Source organism: Sciurus vulgaris (assembly GCF_902686455.1).
Source record: "Sciurus vulgaris genome assembly, chromosome: 10".
Classification (NCBI taxonomy): domain Eukaryota; kingdom Metazoa; phylum Chordata; class Mammalia; order Rodentia; family Sciuridae; genus Sciurus; species Sciurus vulgaris.
Window position 1 is genome coordinate 73,299,300 of NC_136470.1, and position 20,162 is coordinate 73,319,461.

Here is a 20,162-nt window from a genome sequence, read left to right on the forward strand (position 1 = left end):
TGAGGTCCTGACTGAACTCCCCGCAGCCTCTCCTACACATTTATGGAAACTGCCACCTCCACATTCTCACACCTCCCATCAGAGGCTGAGCCCCGTCTCTCTGCTTGGTGACTGTCACCTCTGGAGGATCCTCTGCTTTCTGAGACTATCTGTTCTGTGGGCCCAGGTTTGCTGAACTGCTCCTTGGTGATTCTGAGGCCCACTTCACAAGCCAGCGCTGGGCCCAGGCAAGCAGGTAGGACTAATTCATCGATTAGCTCCCACTTGCGAGCTCTTCTTGGCCACAGGACCAGGTACTTGTGGCAGTTGCCCAGACGCTGGGGCAGGGCCCATGCTGGCAGTGTGCCTCCCTAATTGCCTGCCATCCATCACCACCCTCTCTTGCCTCCCACTCCAAGAGGCAGGAGCGCAAGGCTCTTCGTCCCAATTGCCACACTGGTCCCTCTGCCTTTGTACAGCTTCAGCTGAGCTGCCCGCAGGCATTTTTGGTGATGCGCCTTTCCTCATGGCTGTTCCCTCTTGCTGCCAAGAAGCCCTGTGACTTTATGAAGTTGTCAGCTCTGGCTCTGCTCCTGCACACAGGCACATCCTACAGCAGTGCTGGATACCCAGCAGCTGACTCTCCTAGCCGCATGGGCAAGTCGGCACTGCTGACAACAGCCCCTCTGCTTCCCTGCGGTCCTGAGCATTACTGGGGTGCTCACCCAATCTCCCACGTGGGCCCAGGGGTCAAGGCTGAGAAAAGAGTATGGAAGGGTCTTAGCTCACCTTCTCGGATGTCAGGCCCTGTGGGAGCTGGTGGTGCTGGGGGAGAGGACCTCACAGGTGCCTGATGTATGGGGTGAGAGCTGGAGTAGCTGGGCCTCTGCATCAGCCATCCATCTCTTTGTGACCAACAGGGCTGTCCCCTGCAGCATTCCTCCTCCCAGTCCAAATCATCCAGCCTGGAGAGTCACTTGAGTTCATGCCCCCGGGAAGGCAAGGAAGAGCAGTGAGTCACTCACATCTATTAGGTGAGTTAGCACCACCAGGTGTGAACAGACACAAGTGGGCTGTTTTCCAAGGGGTGGTAGAAAAAAAGAGTAGAGAGGGGCATATGAGCTGGCAGCAGTTGCAGAGCCATTGCAGGGCACAGGCTGGAAAAGGGAAAGGGCGTACCGAACACACTACAGTCTGCACAGTTCCCACCAAAGGGAGACTGCCCTAGGACAGACAGCTGCACCCTCTTACTTTCCCAGAGAAGGGAAAAAACTTCCTCTAGCAAGTGGAGTCCCAGAGAAGAAGCCCCAGGGGGCCTGGGGTCAGGGCAAGTCCTGCAATCCACTTTGCTAGCCGAGGGTCTTCCTGCAAACACCTCCCCTCTTGCAATCCTACCCTGACCCATCTCTGCAGTGGAACATGCCACAGCACCTGTAGACACTTTGGTTACACAGTCCTGCAAGACTTGGGGAAATGCTTCCTAAAGGAGACACAAAAAAGAAGGAAGGAACCGTACCAAGACCCACGCCACAGTTAGCGAGACTCTGGGTGCTTTTATTTTCCTCTCTATACTGTCCTCATTTTCCATTTTTTTCTACAAAGGACACACATCTTTTGTATAATAAAAATACTTTTTAAAGAAATCACATTTTTCATTTAGGAACTGATTCTAACCTGTCCACCTTCCTGGTGTCTTCCTTGACATTCCCCAGTCCAGAACAATCCTTCCTATGTCTGAATTTTCAGTAGAATCAAAACCACTAATCACAGCTCACTCCCATTGTGCCACAATCAGAGCCAGCCAGGTTCAGCCCATTGGTGCCTCTCTGCTCTGTCCTTTCTCCCTCCTTCCCGGCCAGGGCCCAGGGCTATGAGTGCAGAGAGCTAAAATAACAAGTCCTTGCTGGCTGCCACCTCCATTCTGTGTCCCACAACAAACTCAGACCTTCTGTCCACCCCAGGTGAGGATGGGGAGACAGCAGAAGCCTGTGCACTGCTGGTTAGAAGGTCAAATGGAAGAAGACAGAATAGAGGCTCCTGAAAACATTACACTCAGAACTACCACCTGATCCAGCCATCCCACTTCCAGATATGAACTTAAAAGAAAAGGCAGAAATAGGAACAGACACTTGTACAGCCATGCAGGCCACATCATTCACTACAGCAGAAAGGCAGAAGCAGCCCAAGTGTGCAACGCTGGATGAATGCATAGGCAGAATGTAGAACGTTGTGCAATGGGTATCATTCGGCATTGAAAAGGAAGGAGATCCTGATGCGTGCTATTAATATGGATGCAGCTTGAAGACATTATGTTAAGTGAAATAAGCCTGGCACACAAAGCACAGACCCTGTAAGATTCCACTTACGTGGTATCTAGAGTAGTCAAATCCACAGGGACAGAAAGGACAGCAGTGGTTTCAGGGAGCTGGGGGGCTGTTTTGTTTTATAGGTACAGTTTTAGTTTCACAGGATAAAAGCATTCTGGAGATGGACAGGGTGATGGTTGCACAATAACGCGAAGTTCTTAATGCCACTGAGCTGTACCCTTAAAATCACAAATTTCATGCTATGTATGTTTTAACACAACTTTACTTAAAAAGACCCAACCCCAGTGGCTGCCAGACAGGGCCAGTTGGATCATCAAGCTGTTGTTGCCATGGTACTCCACTCCGCCTTTATCTCACTGTGGTCGCTGGACGATCTTTTTCATTGTGGAAGCCTGGCATGTAGTAGCAGCTCAGTAAATGTTTGTGAAATGAATAATATTCATAACATAAAGCCCACTTGAAGCTGAATATTTAATTCAGTGGTGGAGCATTTGTCTAGCATGCAAATCTTCAACACCACTACAAAAATAAATGTGTTTGCCAGGTTTGGTGGTGCACGTGAGCCTGTAATCCCAGCTACCCGGGAGTGGAAGCAAGAGGATTGCATGTTCAAGCCCAGCTTGGGCAACATAGCAAAACACCCCACCTCAAAAGAAAAAAATGCAAGAAGTCATTTGTATCTGTAATTGGCATGGGAGTGGAGGTTGGCATGCTTTCCTGAGCACCAGGCCTGAGACAGGAATGCTGAGTTCATGGCTGGCTCCTCCTGGGATTGGCTGGAGGAGAGTATTTTCCACCCTCTGCCCATAGGGGGCACAATCTGCCCATGGGTATCTGAGCATCTCAGATATGTGGTGTGGTCATTATAATTCAGAACCACACATGGCTGAGCCAGACACCACAGCAACCTGGGGAATGCAGCCAAGTCCTTGAAGGAGAGAGAGGAGATAATAACCTTAAAAGGGGGAGGTGTTAGGGAGAAGTTGGGGAGAGAAGGAACCAGAGGGGGAAGAAAGCAAAGCAGGAAATCCCTCCCTAGACCCTATGCATCCACATATGTGGGGACAGGGTCTGATTATCCATTCCCAGGCCAGGCTCAGGAGCCCCTCTGCCAGGACCCTGGCTGCAGCCTCCAGTGCTTCTGGTACCTTAAAACCCAGCTCTGATTCAAGCCAATGAAGGAAGACCACTGCCCACAGTAGCTTCCCCCATCCTGAAAGAAGTGGGGGGACACATGGAGCCCTGGGAGAAACGTTTCTTAGGCAGGGGACCAGTGCCCCCTAGAAGAGGCAGATTTCTCTCCCCATAAAGAATCTGAAATGATCATTGCCAACCCCACGACATCTGCTACCTTATAAACTAAAGGGCTCCAGTGTTGGACAGGCTGGTCAGGTGCAGAGTGACCCTCATTCAGAAGGACCTGTGGTGGGACTGGAGAATCCTGGTGTTTCCTTTGGCAGGTTTACTATTGTAACCATGATTGAGACCTAAGTTTTCACATCTGAATGCTGCAAATTCCACGCCTCCTCGGTAGCTACCCACTCTTTGCAGGGTGCCTCACCTGAGGCAAGCATGTGGTGGCTATTTACCAATTACTTGTTGTTTAGTATGTGTCTTCTCTAACAGAGGAAGTTTCACCATGTCAGAGATAGCGTGAACCTTAAATTCAAGTCATTCCTGGAGCATGGTAATCCCCACTGACTGGGGCAGAGGTAAAGATGAATTGAATGAATGAATGAGTAGACAGGTCTATCCTGGGTTACAGGTGAGAAAGTGAGGCTCAGACCAGGTGATGTGCCTAAGTTCCCACAGGTCCCCAGCAGCACAGCTGGATGTGCACCTGTTTGCTAGACACGGATGCTCATCTTGCTCCACTCTACAATGTGGCTGCTTGGTGAGGGTGATCTGGCAGCATGTCTGTGTCTGTGTCTGCTCTTACTGTGACCACATGGTGTGTGCCTCCTCTGGTCTACCTCTAGCCCCTTTTGATCTCCTTCCTTCCCAGATTGAGCTCCTGGAGCCCTCCCTACCCCCAGAGCAGCCTCTGCCAGCATGGCCCAAGGCCCTCACCCCTCCCAGAAGTGGAAACGATACACTCCCACCCTGACCAGGCACTGCCAGCTGCATGGGGCACAGCTATGGGGCAGGGAGAAGAAGACTTACAAACCACAGGACCAGGGGCCCCAGTCCCAGTGGGCTGCTCAGCCAGAGGGGCGACACAGTTCATCTGTCCCCACAATCAGGAGAGGCATCTGGGGTCTTGGGGTGGGACCTCCGGGGGTTCCTTGGCCTCTGGCCTGCTTCAACTCATAGCCAGAGCTGGCCTAGCACCAGAATGTTCTACAGGCTCCTTAGCCAGCCCCTGCCGAGAACCCAGGAACTGTTGCTGTGAACTCTTCTCCTCTGGGTCAAAGGACAATGAGGGATGCTGGCCTCTCTCTATCCCTCTTCCCTACCAGGACAAATCCTTTTCCTGGAGCCCCCGTCAGTCCTTATCCAGGCCCCTCTGTCACACTGTGGAGCTGATGGCCTTGTTCTTGGTGGGGCTGGATAACAGCATGTTGTCACCCTTTCTAAATACCACAACTCCATGGAGAATGGAGGAATGTGACTTGTTACCCTCCCATTCTCAGCTAGGGAATTCCAGGCCTTGCCTTTCCCTGTTGATAGAAGTGCAATAATAACCACAAAGATGCCAGTAACAATAATCGATTATTGAACACTTATGTACCAGAAACTGCTTGGCACTTCCCTATGTTCTGACGTGCACTCTCTACAGCCCTATTAAGTAGGCACTCTTGCTATCCTGTTTTACAGATGAGGAAACTGAGGTTTAGAGCCCCTCAATGACAATAACTTGCCCTGGTCACAAAGCCAGGACATGGCAGAGTTGGGATGACATGCAGAGCTGCTTAACATCAGAGCCCAACCTCTGTTCTCCCCTGGCTCAAAAGTGTGCATGCATGTAGTTTTGTTTTCAGTTTTTTGGGTTTTTTCCCACCCCCCAGTGCTGGGGTTTGAACTCAGGGCCTTACACCTGCTAGGCAAGCACTGTACCATGGAGCGACACCTCTAGCTCCCGAAATGATTTTTAAAACTATTAGACCCCCAATTACTACTCAACTCCCAGCCCGAGCCAAAGTCCAACCTCCAAACAGACCAGGACAAGCACTGGTTCCACCCAGGGCTGCCAAGTGCTGCTAGCCACACAGGGAAGGCAGCCCCAGCATGGTATTTGCATGTGATTGCAGGTGGCTGGCCTCTGATGTGCACCAGCCACCTTTCTCTCTCACCATGACTTCCATCCCCATGAAAATTACGGCATTTTGGTTTTTCTCTCCTTTTATCTTTCCTGATTACTGTCATTGATCCTGGCATGTCCTAGACAAAAATACCCACACTGGGGTGGGGGCCTGATTCTTGTGCAAATGCTCAGGCCACTCTGTGATTAGGGCCCTGTCCTTTTATTGACTAAAGTCACTGCCTCCGTGGGAGGGGAGAGAGAAGGGATTATCCAGAGGGTAGGCCATTCTTTGAGGTCATCCTCATGAAAGAGACCACAGCCCCTCTGAACAAACCCCCTTACTGGAGGGCTAGGGACCTGAGAGTCAACAACTGTGGGACTTCAGGAAGTAGGCTGATCCCCACCTTGTGCAGGACAAGGGAGGTGGCTGGAAGGGACTGGACAGGGACACAGAGGTGGTGGTCAAGCCAGGCTGAGGACCTGTTCCTTAAGTGCCAAGCTATTTCTGAGCAGCAAATGTTCTGGATTTCCTCTGTGTATAAACTGAGTGAAAGTTGTGGCAATCTCTGCTGAGCTATGAGTGATCAAGGAAAATACCTTTTGTCCACACTCTGCCAGGACCAATGTCATGGCCAGTGAGAAAATTCCAGAAGGGGGATCTTGGGCTAGGCTGGTATATGTGTTGGGGCTGCTTTTGGGTCACCTCTTCCCACCTGAAACTTGAGCCTCTGGGATTTGTCTTAATAGGGAAGGCTGTTACTTAATGCGTCCCAAGGGATAGCCCTACTGATCCTCAATCACACAGGCGTATATGTGCACCAGCATGCAGACACACACACACACACACACACTGCAAGCCAAATCCCACTCCCCACCCCGTCCTCTGGGCCTCTGAGCCAGACCCCAAGCCACCTTCCCACAGAGTCCTTACCCTAACTCCCTCTTCGGGCTATATAAACACGTGTCCAGGAGTCTGGCTAGATAAAAACTCTGAAAGCAGAAAGCTTTCTGGGAACAACTCTCCCACCCATCCAGCTGTGGAATCTTGGACGTTTTAAACCTGTGTGCCTCAGTTTCCTCACCTGTAAATTAGGGATAGTAAGAGTGCTATGCCCTGACACTTTCTGTGGGGACTAAGTAAATACATGAAAACACTTTGGGCAGTGACCAGAAAAGCACACTGGCATGGCACTCCACAAGCACCTGCTAGGATCCTGAGTAACGGTTCACCACAGCATACAGGGTGGCATAAGAGGTGGCAGCTGCAGAGCCAGCACAGTGTGCTAACCATTGGGCTCACACCCATGAATCAAGCCACCCCCAATCACTGCCCTCTTTGGGTTCGGTCCCCTCAGGATGCCTCTTGGCCATAGAGATTGTCAGGGATAGCCTCCCTCCCGGTAGACTGAGGCCACTGCTGGCTATGCTGGCCCTGCTTTGTGGGGGGCGGGTGGGAGCTCCTCAAAGCTGAGCATGAATGTGTTGGGCAGTTACATTTTCCTCCCTGTTTTGAGAGACAGCTAGAGGACACAAATGCAGAATCAACCGTCTCAGGTCCCAGAGCACACTTGGATACTGGGCAATTCTGCTTTTTCTACGTGAAAAAAACAGGTCTCTGGGCTGGGGTGTAGCTCGGTGGTAGAAGACTTGCCTGGCATGTGTGGGCCCTCGGTTCAAAACCCAGTACTGAAATAACAAATAAAACAGAAACAAAAACAAAACAAGACAAAACCCCCACCGCTCTCCCCGGCCCCACTATCAGCCTCACTTTCAGAGTGTGTGTCTGTGTGTGTGCGCACATGCGTGTGTTCATGCATGTGTGTAACAATGTGCACGATCCATTCCCTCCCTGGATTGAAAATGCAGCCCAAGCTCCCAAAGGGTTCTCTTTACAGTAACCTTAGAGGACTCAGGTCTTAGAAAAACTTTTCCAGGGAGAATGTAACTCCAGGCGCACATATCGGCTCCTTTTCTGGCATATGGGAGGATTACCAGGCTCTTCAGGAGCCTTGCTGGATGAGGGCCACTGTATCGCTTCGTGTCCCTGTGGAACTCTAAGCAGATTTTGCAGTCTATTAATCTACATCTGCTTGCACGGCCCTGCTGTCAGCAGCTTCTGTCTGGGGAGGGAGCAAATACGCCGTGAGAGGAGTGTGGGCTTCGGAGCAGGGGGACAACTCAGGTGTACCCTGGTTTGACCCTCGAGCTGGAAGACTGTGGGCAAGGGCCTCAGTCCTGCTGAGCTTGATCCATGAACTGGGGAGGCTGCTTGTGCCACCTTGCAGGAACACTCAGAGGATCTGTGCCTGGCGTGTGCCACATGGGGCTCAGAACGGACAAGCTGCTCTGTGGTGATGAAGACTGTGATGAGGGGGACACTGGGATCCCAAACCTATGCTCTCTGTCTCCTTTGTTAGGCTAGAAGTTCCCCCCAACAGCTGGTGTTCCATTCCTTTCTCCCCTTCTTTCTCTCTCCTCTCCTGCAGCCTGTGGCCCCCCACGGGCCCCCAAAGAAAGTTAAACGGGGCACAATGACTGGAGCGTGGGTCTGCCCTGCTCCAGACAACACACACTCCAAAGCCAGCAGGCCACCCAGTTGGGCTGTGCCCCCATAAAGAAAAGAAGTGGGGATGGTTCTTTTGGGGTTCAATTCTCTCACCCTGACCCAAGCCCCACTCCAGCCTCACCCGTACCTCACGTTGTCATGTTTTTGAATGTAAATCTTGTGGAACATCATGTCCTCCTGCTTGGCGTTGATGTCTGCTTTCATCTCCATGGCAACGTGACGGGGAAGGACAGACAGCAGGAGCCGCTCCTGAGGAGGGAAGCAGATGAGTTGGTCACCACTCCTTCATCTGCCTGGTGAGGTCCCTCTCTCCACACTTGTGTCCCTGCCTGCAGGCCCCTGGAAGGCCCCCCAGGCTCTCCTGAGGCTCAGGGGGGCTAGGATCTGTGTGCAAGGGGAGGGCAGTAGCTGGAGTCAAGTCCCCAGGGTCCTCTGGCCCCATCTCTCTGGGACACCTCCTAGTCCTACCCCTTGCCTGCCACCATGCTGCACTGGGAAAGGCACTCCTGGTGGACCTACAAGGACGGAGCCCTTGGCTTAGAACCCAGATGTGATTAGAGACTGCATATCTTTGGGTAAACTACTGAACTTCTCTGAGTGAAGAGATGTTCCTCACCTGTAAAATGGGTGTGGTTATTGATGACATTATATGATCCATCCAGCTGCCATGTTCCAGGCATCATTCTGGATGCCAGGAGTCATAACCATGTGCCTATTGCTAGGCCAGGTTCCTCCTTCTTCAAGCTATGGGGACACCGGGCAGGGATGCCTGACCTAGGTTGGGCAGAATTGGGATGATAAGAGAAGGCTTCCTGAAGACCGAAATGATGGGGGAGTGCTCAAAATCCATATGGGGGCCGGACAGTGGCCCAGAAGATGGGGAAAGCAAGTCAACCTGAACCAAGAGAAGTCAAAACCAGCAAAGGGGAGGTGGGGGAGAAGAAGGGGGAGGAGGCCAGGTCATCCTGTGGCCCCTCTTGTCAGCTGCTGTTGAGTCTGGATTTTGCTCCCTTTTTAAGTTCTCCTCCAGGCCTGCCCTGCTGCCATTGTGGGGTCTGGCCTCTGCCATGGCCCTCCACAGCCCTCACTCAGGGCCAGGCCTGACAGGCTCACTCACCCAATTCTCTCCTCTCCAGCCTTCATTCTGGTGGTCCGCAGCCCCTCACTCTCCTGTCCTTTACTCTACACTGAACTCGGGGTCCCCCTCCCGGTGCCTGAGTCTCTTCTGCTGCTCTGTCCTTTCAGGTTCCTCTCCCTCCTGCACCAAGCCTCCCACCATCCACACCCCAGCTCCCTTCCAGGGTTCACTGGTCTCCAGCATCCACCTGGATGTCTTGCCTTCACCTCCCTAACCATACGTGCCTTCCCACCTCTTCATTCCCCTGGGACTCTTCTTTCCAAGTTCCCTACCTTTGCCCCCGACATCCCCATTCTTCTAAGCCAAGGTCAAGACCCTGCCCATGTAAACTGTTCATTTTTCAGAACTTGACTCAGACTCATTCCTTTCCTCTGGGTCCTAGCGTCCAGCAACGATCAAGTCCTACTGACCTGGAAAGAGCTCTCGTATTTGCCCTTTTACCCATGTCCCCCTCTACTGCCTGTGTCCAGCTTTCACCTGTCTCTGGGATTCCAGTGGCATGGCCCTGGCCACATAGCCTCCCCTAAGCCCTGCCTGCTGCCTATATAGCCCCGATCTCTCTGAAACACCTCCTCTACCGTGGTACTCTCCTGATCAACACCACCACATCAAGTACGGTTCTTCGGGATCTGCTGAACACATCTGTCCTTGCTCTGCACTGTGACCCCTTGCTCAGATTCACCTCCCTCTCCTGTGCCTCGCCCTCTCCCTGTGTTCTCCCAGGCCTGGCTGCAGTTCTCCCTGATGAAGCTCCCTAACCAGCATCCCCCACCTTCAGGTCCAGACTTGACCCCTGGGGCAGCAACTGAGTCAGGTCTGGCCTCCAGGCTTGCTGCCTCTGACCCACGCTCCACAGTGCGAGCAAGCAAGTGCCTGTGGACAACACTCACCAGACCGTATCACCTTCTCTGCCTCCCGAAGCTTCCAGGATCAGCCCACGCCCCCCGCCTGGCCTGGAGGTCCCCACCATTGGCTTTTCCCCAACTCTCCCCCTCCCTCCCAGCACCCATGAAGTGAAGCCTGTATCCTGTTCCAGGCAGAGAGAACACGGGAAGGTCCGTGAGCTTTGCCTGCCGTGGTGCACGAGTCCTCACCTGGAATCGACGCCCCAACACGCTGCTCCTAACTCTCCTTCAGGTTCCCCTCCTTCCTTGGAGGAGGTTCAGCTCCAGCTGCCAGAGTCCCACCCCACCCTGGGCTGTCCTCTACAGAGCCTCTGATTACCCTGGGCGTCAATGGCTGTCAGCTGCATCTCCTCTTGTTGAGTGCATGGAGAGGCTTCCTAGGGGACAGGAGCTGTGTCTTATCCAGTGCTACAGCCCAGGGTCTTATACTTGGAAAACTGGTAAATGAGTAAAAGATGCAGCTCTCCACACATCTGTCTGGTGTCCCCAGGCATCAGGAAGCATGGCCACTGAAGGCCATCTCACATTTACTCAACTCTCTGTAAACAATTATTGCTGAAAGAAACATGAACTAAAGGACAATTCTGTGATACCGTACGACTGGGACACAGTGTGCTGTACGCGGTTTGGATTCATGAGAGACCTTCCTACATCTACAGCTACTCTGGGGGCTAAGGGCTGGCATGGGCGGGGGCAGCTGGAGGAACAGTTCTGAGTTCCTCATAACAAGGCACCCAGGAGCTCTTTCTGCATGGCCTGCTGGCTCTGGCTGGCCAAGGAAAGGGCCTGTCACAGGAAGCAAGATGCCCTCCCAGTGCCTTGGCCCTGAACATGGCATGACAAAAATATTTTCTCCCTTAAATTCCCAGCCAGGGTCAAAGCAGGTGAACTATGATGAGCTACAAAGCATAATTATCCTGGAGAGGGGACAGAGCCCCTGAAGTGAAAGGGCCACTTCCTAAAATGGAAAGGGAAGGAGTCCAGTTCTAAGGGCAGAGGGGCTGGGGCCTGGCACAGGGATGTGACAGGGGCTCCTGATGAGTGCCAGGGCTTGGGAGTTGAGTGGGGCGCAGTGTGACAAAGGCAAGGTAAGCTGTCAACGAAGGTCAGGGGAAGGACTCCAAGGACGCTGCTGAGCAAGGGTGCTCAAGAGGCCAGAGCAAGAACCAGACAGGGCCAAAGAGTGAATGGGTGGCCACAGAAGCAGCGTGGAAGGATTGGGGACTGAGGACGACCTGTAGACACTGGGAGCTTTGCCTCCTCACTGGCTGGCTGAGTATCACTGGAACCACCCAGCAAGCATCCAGATGGACTGAGACACCTGCACTGCAGTGAAAACACTCTGCATGGAGTGGCCACAGCATGCACACCACTGCCCTCTTGGCCATGTCCTCTCTGTCCTTCCACATCAGCCAAGGGGCCTGACAGCATGCAGCACACAGAAAGGCCCCACTGATACGGGCTGAGGGTTTGGGGAGGAAGGAGCCTCTGGCCTGCAGTAACCTTATCTCATAAGAGTTATGCTTAGTCCAAGAGCAGTGGGAGACCCATGGCCCTACTGGAGGCCCACTCAGTTTCTGGGGTTGCCGCACCTCCACACCACATCCCAGGCCTCCTGTCGGGGAGCATCTTGGCTCCGTACTATCTACAGCTACCAGGTCTCTATCTGATCCACACACAGGAGAGGACATAGTGGAGACTCGGCCCTGAACCCCAAACAGGATCACACCTCAGAATGGGAACAGCTAGAACCCTAAGGTTGGCCTCAGTCCCTTTGCCAGGGTTTGCTGGGGAAGTCCAGTCTGAGACTGTGGTCCTGTGAATGGCTTGCTTCCCTGATCCAGGACAGTCTGGGGAGAGATAGGACTGTCTTCCTTCTCTGAACCAACCATACCCAGTACTGGCCAGAGAAAAAGAGCTGGGTTGGGGTACCATGGGAACTTCCAATACCTGTCCCCTCCCCTTCTTCTCTTCCCTGCCCTGTGGGAAACACCTTAATCTCAGCTGGAAATGCTGACTGCTTCCCCTCTCAAAACTCATGGGAAGCCCAGGAAGGAAGGAGGGAGGAGCCACCTTGCTGTTTGGCTTGTGGGCAAACCACAGGGCTATGGGCAAGGGCAGGGAGGCCAAGAGCATTCCCACAGAGCCAGGAACAGGAATGCTGGGCTCCCTCAGCAGAAACACTGACCCGTGGGCAGGGCCCCTGTCCTGGAAGTGGGCTGAGTCCTGGCTCAGCAGCTCAGCAGCTCAGCGGAGGATGGCCTCGGCCCTCTCCTCTGTCCGGGGCTGTGCAGGGCAGGAAGGCCTCACTCACCTGCTGCTGGTTCTCCCGCTGTGAATGAAGCCGCGCCTGGATGCACTCCCGGGTTTCCTGGAAGGCCTGTCTCTGGGAGACCTCAGCCGGGTAGTGGGTGCAGACACCCACGATGTTGGTGCAGGAGAAAATGAGGACATTGGAGACAAGCTGCAGAGGGAAACACAAGCACACCAAGCTCAGGCCTGGAGCACTGATCCCTGAGCCCCGACCCTGAACCTCCTGACTCGGAAGTCTGGAGCCCCCAGCCAAGGTCTTGGCAAACACACACAAGGACACCTGGCACACAGCTGAACACCCAAGCAGTCACTTGGGCTTTCTGACGTCCCCAGGATCCAAAGCTCAGCTGGCCTGTGGTGGGGTGTGGCCCCTAAGGACAGGGAATCATTGAATAACCATACTGAACATGTCCACAGTACTGAAAATTTAAAGGTCTGCTGGAGGCAGCAAGGATACCACAAGGAAGTTTCCCCAGGGGCAGCAGGTTTTCCCTTTTGAAAGTGTAATGGAATTCACACAACACAAATGGCTGCCCCTCCAGGTCCTGGCCCATTACTCCCAGAGATCAGCTCCCTTGAATCCAGGACTCACTGGTCACACATAAACCCTCCGGGGAATGAGGATGGGCAAGATGCCCACCAGTGGGGCTTGGTGTCCTAAGCAGGGCTCAACCTCCCCCACCCCCAGGTTTCTACTCTATCTCTACCAGCACCAAGGCTCCCTGACAGCCCTTCACACCAGCTGGCAGGCGTCTGCCATCTCCCTGCTCCTCAGGGATCCCCTTCTCTGTGCTGACTGAGATGTGTGTGTATGGGGAAACACCACCACCCCTTCTGGTCTGCAGAGCCGAGCCTGGATTCTTTTGAAAGGAGTATTTACTGAAAAACTAAGAGAAAACAAAACAATACAATAGAACCCACAAAGGCAAGTTTATATCACACATTTCAGAGCCTAGTGAACTGAGGTTTAGTCAAGATGTCTCTACGCAGGTAAACTCCTGGGTATCTGAGTATGCTGATCCTAGTCCTGCTCTGGCCTTGGGCCCACATGAGACAAGCCATGTGAAGATGCTCAGGCCTCCAAGCTGTGAGGGCTTTGAGCTGCACCTCAGACCACCCCAAAATCCCATCATCATCATTTTAACACATGGCCTAGGGACACTTGATAACAACAAGGGAAGAAGACCCCTGGCTCTACAGGAAATTTCATTCCACTTGAATGTTATAGGATGCTGGAATTTCCTCAGAATTCATATGTTAAAATATAAATGTCTAATGGAGGTGGGGCCTGTGAGAGGAAATTAGGCCACCAGGGAGGAGCCCTCAAGAAAAAGGGATCAATGTCTTTAAAAGAAGGGACTCTAGAGCTTGCTTCCTTGCTCTCTGCTCTCCGCCATGTGAGGATATGTAAAGACAGCAACCTGGAAGAGGGGCTTCCCTAGAACCCAGCCATGCTGGCACTCAGCTGCCAGAACTGTGAGAAATAAATTTCTGCTATTTACAAACCACCTAGTCTATGGGACTCTGCTATAGTGACCCAAACTATCTAAGACAAAGGCACACTGAAGGAGACCAGGAATATGGAGCAGAAATCAACATGCCATGCAAAAAAGGCCTGCTTAGCTGGGGAAGAAAAGTGGAGAGGTGACGAGGAGACTCCTGGGCAGGCCCAGGGTATGCTGGACTCTCCGTTAGGGGGATGTATAGTGAGGCTGGAAGGCATGGGAAGCACATGTCCCCAAGTTACACTGCATCCTTGAAAAAATAACCCAGGCTCTCTAATTCTCCAGAAGTCCTCGGAGAGAAGATGTGGTTGAGGCTGAGAGAGCCTGGCACAGTTCTAAACCATGGGAGTCATTAAAGACTGTTGAACTAAAGAGTGGCAGGATGAGGATAAGGCTTCAGGAAGATTCAGTGTGGGGAAAGCAAAGGGAATGGGAGGTGTCACAAAAGCCAGAAGCATGAGGAAGCAAAGACCCACCTGAGTTTGGGGACCAGGCAAGGCAGAGCAGATCCAGAACCCCTGAGACCACGGAGGAGAAAGTCTAGGAAGAAGGAGACTGTGGCTTCAGTATTAACAAGGGCAGAAACCATGAAGTGAGACCCTGAGAACAGGCCTCTGGGAAGTCACTGGGGACCAAAAAGCAAGGAGTAAGAAGAGAGAAAGAGATGAAGAGGTGAAGGCTGAAGGAAGTTCTAGTTAGGGAAATCTGTGTGAAAGGGCAGAGGGAGGTGCAGGATGATAAAAACGGAAGGAGAAAATGGGAAGCAGAAAATGAGGAGCTATCCTCAAATAGGACACCACATCATGATAACAGTCTAACCAAGTGGGGTTTATCCCAGGAATGAAGTCTGATTCAACTTCAAAATGCAATCGATGCATTTCTCTGTATTAATAGACTAAATTAGAAAAAATATATGGTATTTCAATAGTTACTAAAAAAGCATTTGACAGAATGCAACATGTATTCATGATTAAAAATAAATTAGGAATGAAAGGAAAGTCCCTTAATCTGATCAACAGCATAGACAAAAACCTACGGCTACGATCATATTTAATAGGAAAAGATGGAATATTTTCCCTTATGACTGGGAACAAAGCAAGGTTGTTCCCTTGCGTTACTCCTCTTCAGTATCATAGTGGAAGTCCTACACTGTGTAATAAGACAGGAAAAAGAAAGCAAAGACACAGAGAAATAAAACTGTTATTTATTTGCAGATGATATGATTGTCTATTTAGGAAAACCAAAGAATCTACAAAACAACTACCAGAATTAATATACAAGTTTGGAAAATTCTCAATATTTATTACTTATATATGATGCTCATGTATGAGAAACAATGCAAGAATGTCCAGAGGTGAAATGATCATGTTATGAGAGCATTAACCTAGTTAGTGGATTAAACCACTGATATGGATCGATACCCTATATAGGCCAGGTAGGGTGTGGCTGGAGGCAGCAGGCCACTGGGGGTATGTCTTTGGAGTTTGTATGTTGTCCCTGGTAAGCAGAGGTCTCTTTGCTTCCTGGTTTTCATGTCTTGAGCTGCTTTCCTCCACCATGCCTTCCACCATGATGCTCCACCTCAACTCAGGCCCAAAGATACAGAGTCAGTTGACCATGGACTGAACCTCTGAAACTATGAGCTAAAATAAACCTTTTGTCCTCTATGTTGCTCTTGTCAAGTATTTTGTTCACAGTGACACAAAAGGTGACTAAAACCATATATAAGATCAATATACAAAAAAGCAATTGTATCTCTCTGTATAAGTAAAGAACAACTGGAAGTGAAATTTTTAAAAGTACCATTTAAATAGCACCTAAAACCATGAGAAGTATAAGCTAACACAATATGTGCAAGACTTGTTTACTGAAAGCAATAGAACATTGATAAAAGAAATTTTTAAATGCCTAAATAAAAATGGAGAGACGTACAATGTATTGGAAAACATAATATTGTTCAGATGTCAAATATTCCCAACTGATCTATAGATGCAACATAATTGCCATATAAGCAATGAGAAGAGCCAAAGTAACTTGAAAAAGATAGCGTAAGTTGGAAGATTCATACTATTCAATTTCAAGACTTACTATAGGGCTGGGGATATGGCTCAGTTGGTAGAGTGCTTGCCTTGCAAGCATAAGGCCCTGGGTTCAATCCCCAGCACTGCAAAAAAAAAAAAAAAAAAAAAAAAAAAGACTTACTATAAAGCTATAGTAATTAAGACAGTACAGTACTGGCAAAAGTACAGAAACACGGGTCAACAGAACAGAATTTAGAGTGCAGAAATAAAACCTTATATTTATGGAGTTGATTTTTGACAAAGGTACCAATACAATTTAAGGGAGAAAGAACAATATTTACAGCAAATGATGCTGGGATAACTGGATATCTATGTGCAAAAGAATGAGGTTGAATCACCTACCTTACATCATATACAAAAGTTAACTCAAAGTGGTTCCGAGATCTAAATACAAAAACCATAGCTATAAAACTCTCAGAAGAAAAGAGAGGAATAAATCTTTATGACCAAGGATTAGATAATGATTTCTTGGCCAATATACCAAATATAACAACCAAAGAAAAAAATATGTAAACTGGACTTCAAAATTAAAAACTTTTGTGCTTCAAAGGGCATCATCGAAAGTGTAAGGACAACCCATAAAATGGGGGTTGCAGAACATTGCAAAAATATTTACAAATCACATATCACATATTTATTTTTGGCAAATACATAAAAACAATTAAACGGAGAAAGATAAGTATTTGCAAAATTCATATGACAAAAACACACCTCCCAAAACATACAAAATTAACCCAAAATGGTTCATAGGCCTAAATGCAAAGCCTATAATTATATGACTTTCAGAAGAACACATAGGACTTCAGGTTAAGCACAGATTTGATTTAGGTTAAGCACAGGTACTGGGGATTGAACCCAGGGATGCTCTACAACTGAATTACCTCCCAGTCCTATTTATGTTTGTATGTATCTAGAGACAAGTATTACTAAGTTGCCAAGGCTAGTCTTGAACTAGTGATCCTCCTGCCTCAGCCTCTTGAGTAGCTAAGATTATAGGAGTGCACCACAGTGCTAGGCTCAGATTTCCTGTATCCAACAGTAAAAACATGATCCATAAAGGGGAAAAAAAAAGAGATAACTGGACCTCATCAAAATTAAGAACATCTGCTCTTTAAAAGACACTGTAAAGATAATGAAATGACAAGCCACACAAGGGGGAAATTATTTGCAAATAACAAATCTGACAAAAGAGTTGTACCCAGAACTCACAAAGAATTCTTCATACTCAACAATAGCAAAACAAACAACCCACATTTTAAAAGAGTTTAAGATTTGAATAGATAGTTCACAAAAGAAGATGCAAGGATGACAAATGAGCATAAGATGTTCAGCAGCATTAGACATCAGGGAAATGCAAATTTAAAAACAAAGGGATACTACTGTATACTATTAGAATAGCTAAACTTTGCTGGTAGGAATGAAAAGTGGTACCACCACTTTCAGCAATTTCTCGTAAATTTAAATATGCACCTGCCACATGACCCAGCAACTTCACTTTTAGGTGTTTACTCAGGTAAAAAGTGACATTGATGCAAAAATCTGTGTATAACTATGGACTACCATTTGATTATAAAAAGGAATAAACTACAGATATACACACAGCATGAATCAGTCTCAAATACACTGCACTTACATGAAAAAAAGCCCGACTCCCAAGACTACATACTATGATTACATTTATATACATTTATAAAGCAACACTTTAGGGACTCCAAATAGATCAGTGGCCAGGGCAGAGTGCAGGGTTGACTAAGGGGCAGCACAAGGAAACCTTTCAGGGTGATGGGACAGTTCCATATCTTGATTGTGCTAATGGCTACCCACCTATATGCCTTTGTCAAATCTGCAAAAATAATACATTAAAAAGGGTAAATTTTATTGTATACACATTACCATGATTTAAAAAAGAACAGGAGTCAGATCCAGGAGACTAGGAGAGGGGCTGGTTGGGTAAGGAAAGGATGGCTTTTCCTCTTTCTGAGGCCAGAAAGAGAGACCTGAGTCAGTTTTGCGACAGAACCCCAAGGTAATTATCAACTGGCTGCTGCAGGACCTCTTCACTAACCTCCAGGCCTCCCTGCTGTAATCTGACTCCCCTGCAGCCAGAAGGCCAATAGCAGCAGAAGGTGCGAATCCAGGAAAAATGGGTGCAGTAACCCAATCGGGGTACAAATGGCTTTGCTAAGCTTAGTGTGCCTCAGGATTCATCTGTCATTCACCAAACACAAAACCCTGAGAGCAGCCAGAGGGTGCTAGGGTTTGAAAAGGGGTTCTTGAGCAAGGGAGATCTCAGCAAGTTGGACCTAAGAGTGAGAGAGATCAATACCTGCACACACAGACAAACACGCTCACTCACTCATGCCATCTGTCAAAAAGCAGGAACCTGTGCACCAGGTCTTCCAGGGTGCTAAGGCCCCTGTGCAGAGGATCAGAGCCTTGGGTTATGAATGGAAAGGAGGCATCAGTCGAATCTGATGGAATTTTGCTCACAGACATCAGGGAAGCTGTCGAGTGTGCAGATGATCTCACACTCTGGGTATGAGGGAGGTATATATAAATGCTGCCACCTCTGCTCCACTGAAGCAGTGCTTAGATGGACTGAACCCCTTCCCGTGCCTTCATGGAGGCAGACACACTCAAGGTGAGGAGAAGCCCTGCTGTTTGTAAAGGACTTCATTAGCCAGTAAGCACAAGTATAGTTCATGGCTCAGACTTCCAAGGTAAACAGACCTCATTAAGGGCTTGTTGGTTTTCCTTGTGCTCTTGTGGGACATATTTAACCACATGGAACACGTGTGTGTGTGTGTGTGTGTGTGTGAGAGAGAAAGAGAGAGAGAGAGAGAAAGGAGGTCAGGGGTGGGGAGGGAATCAGTGGCCTGGGTCAAGTGACAGACACACCTTACCACAGGTGACAGCGAGCTTCAGCCCCCCCCCCCCCCCCCCCCCCCCCCGGCATCTTCCTTTCTGGTGAGCCCTGCAGATGGCTGGGTTCCAGCAGGACCAGGCCCAGGTGGTCCTAGGACCACACCAGGAAAAACCCCACCAGAGGGGAAATGTTTGGAATTCTATTCTCAGAGTGGAAACCCAAGGGAGGAGCCTATGAATATTTACTATTCCTCAAAGGCCAGCACTTCTGAAACCCAATCTCTGGCTGCTCGAGGCTGCAGGTTTGATTTGGGCCACGAGGGTGAGGTTACACTGCTCATTTGTGCAGCGTCTCCTCTGCAGAACCCTCAAAGAAATCCAAGCAGCCGGCTCCAGACACCACAGTCAGCTCTGCCTCCCCGCTCTGAGTTTTCAGGGGCTCCAGGGCCACCATGATAGGCTCCAGCCCTGGGAAAGATGCGAGGCAAAGACGGAGGAGGAATTAATGGACTTAGAAGAAAAGGAACTGGGGGAGAAGGATGAGAAAGACCCTGTGCAGTATGTTCCTGTACCTGGTTCCTGTTCCTGACGAGTGGGGTCTCTCAACCGAGTCTGGTTGGCTCACGGAGATGAGGGTGGAGGTGGTACAAATCAGAATTCCCCAGGGAGTGAGATTTGGTAATGGGGAGTGGGGAAGGACATTCCGATAAATTTGAATTCCCAACAAACAGGAATAATATTTTAATATTTTAATATAAGTAGATACCATACAATATGCAGGGCCTATTTATACTAAAAAAAAAAAAAAAAAAAATCATTCATTGTTTATCTGACATTCAAATGACCCTTATCCTACCGGCAACCCTACCAGGAGCCTTTTCCAACCACACCTACCCTTTCCCAGTTGCGCTCACCTTGCGCCCCAGCTCGCTCCAGTAGCCCAGCTCCCACTCCTCAGACTCAGGGGTCCTCCCCTCCACCAGGGTGGCTCCTGCTGACCAGGGAACAGACAGACAGACCAGTTTTCTCTCTGAAGTCCCCCAAAACACAAACCAAAGAGGAGAGATGCAGTTTTCCATATCCGCTGCTGGCCTCAAGGGGCTGGTCTGCCTCAGGACCCTGGGCTGAGGAGGCTCCCCTACTGCAGGGATAGAGAGGGGCCCTCTCCACAGGTGTGTCCCCACCCGCTCTGACAAGCACAATTCCTTCCTGTTCCAGGCTTTTCCTAGTTTACAAACA

At 49.8% G+C, this 20,162-nt stretch overlaps 1 protein-coding gene across 2 annotated transcripts in view; it reads right to left on the reverse strand.

Moving 5' to 3' along the window:
• Positions 1 to 20,162, reverse strand: part of ADCY5 (adenylate cyclase 5) — a 149,637-nt gene that overhangs the window by 49,480 nt on the left and 79,995 nt on the right. For both annotated transcript variants that reach the window (XM_079155269.1, XM_079155270.1), the window contains exons 2-3: positions 12,474 to 12,623; positions 8,244 to 8,365 (exon numbers count right to left, since the gene is read on the reverse strand). In XM_079155269.1, the coding sequence (XP_079011395.1) occupies positions 8,244 to 8,365; positions 12,474 to 12,623 (272 nt within the window). The remainder of the gene's footprint in view (positions 1 to 8,243; positions 8,366 to 12,473; positions 12,624 to 20,162) is intronic.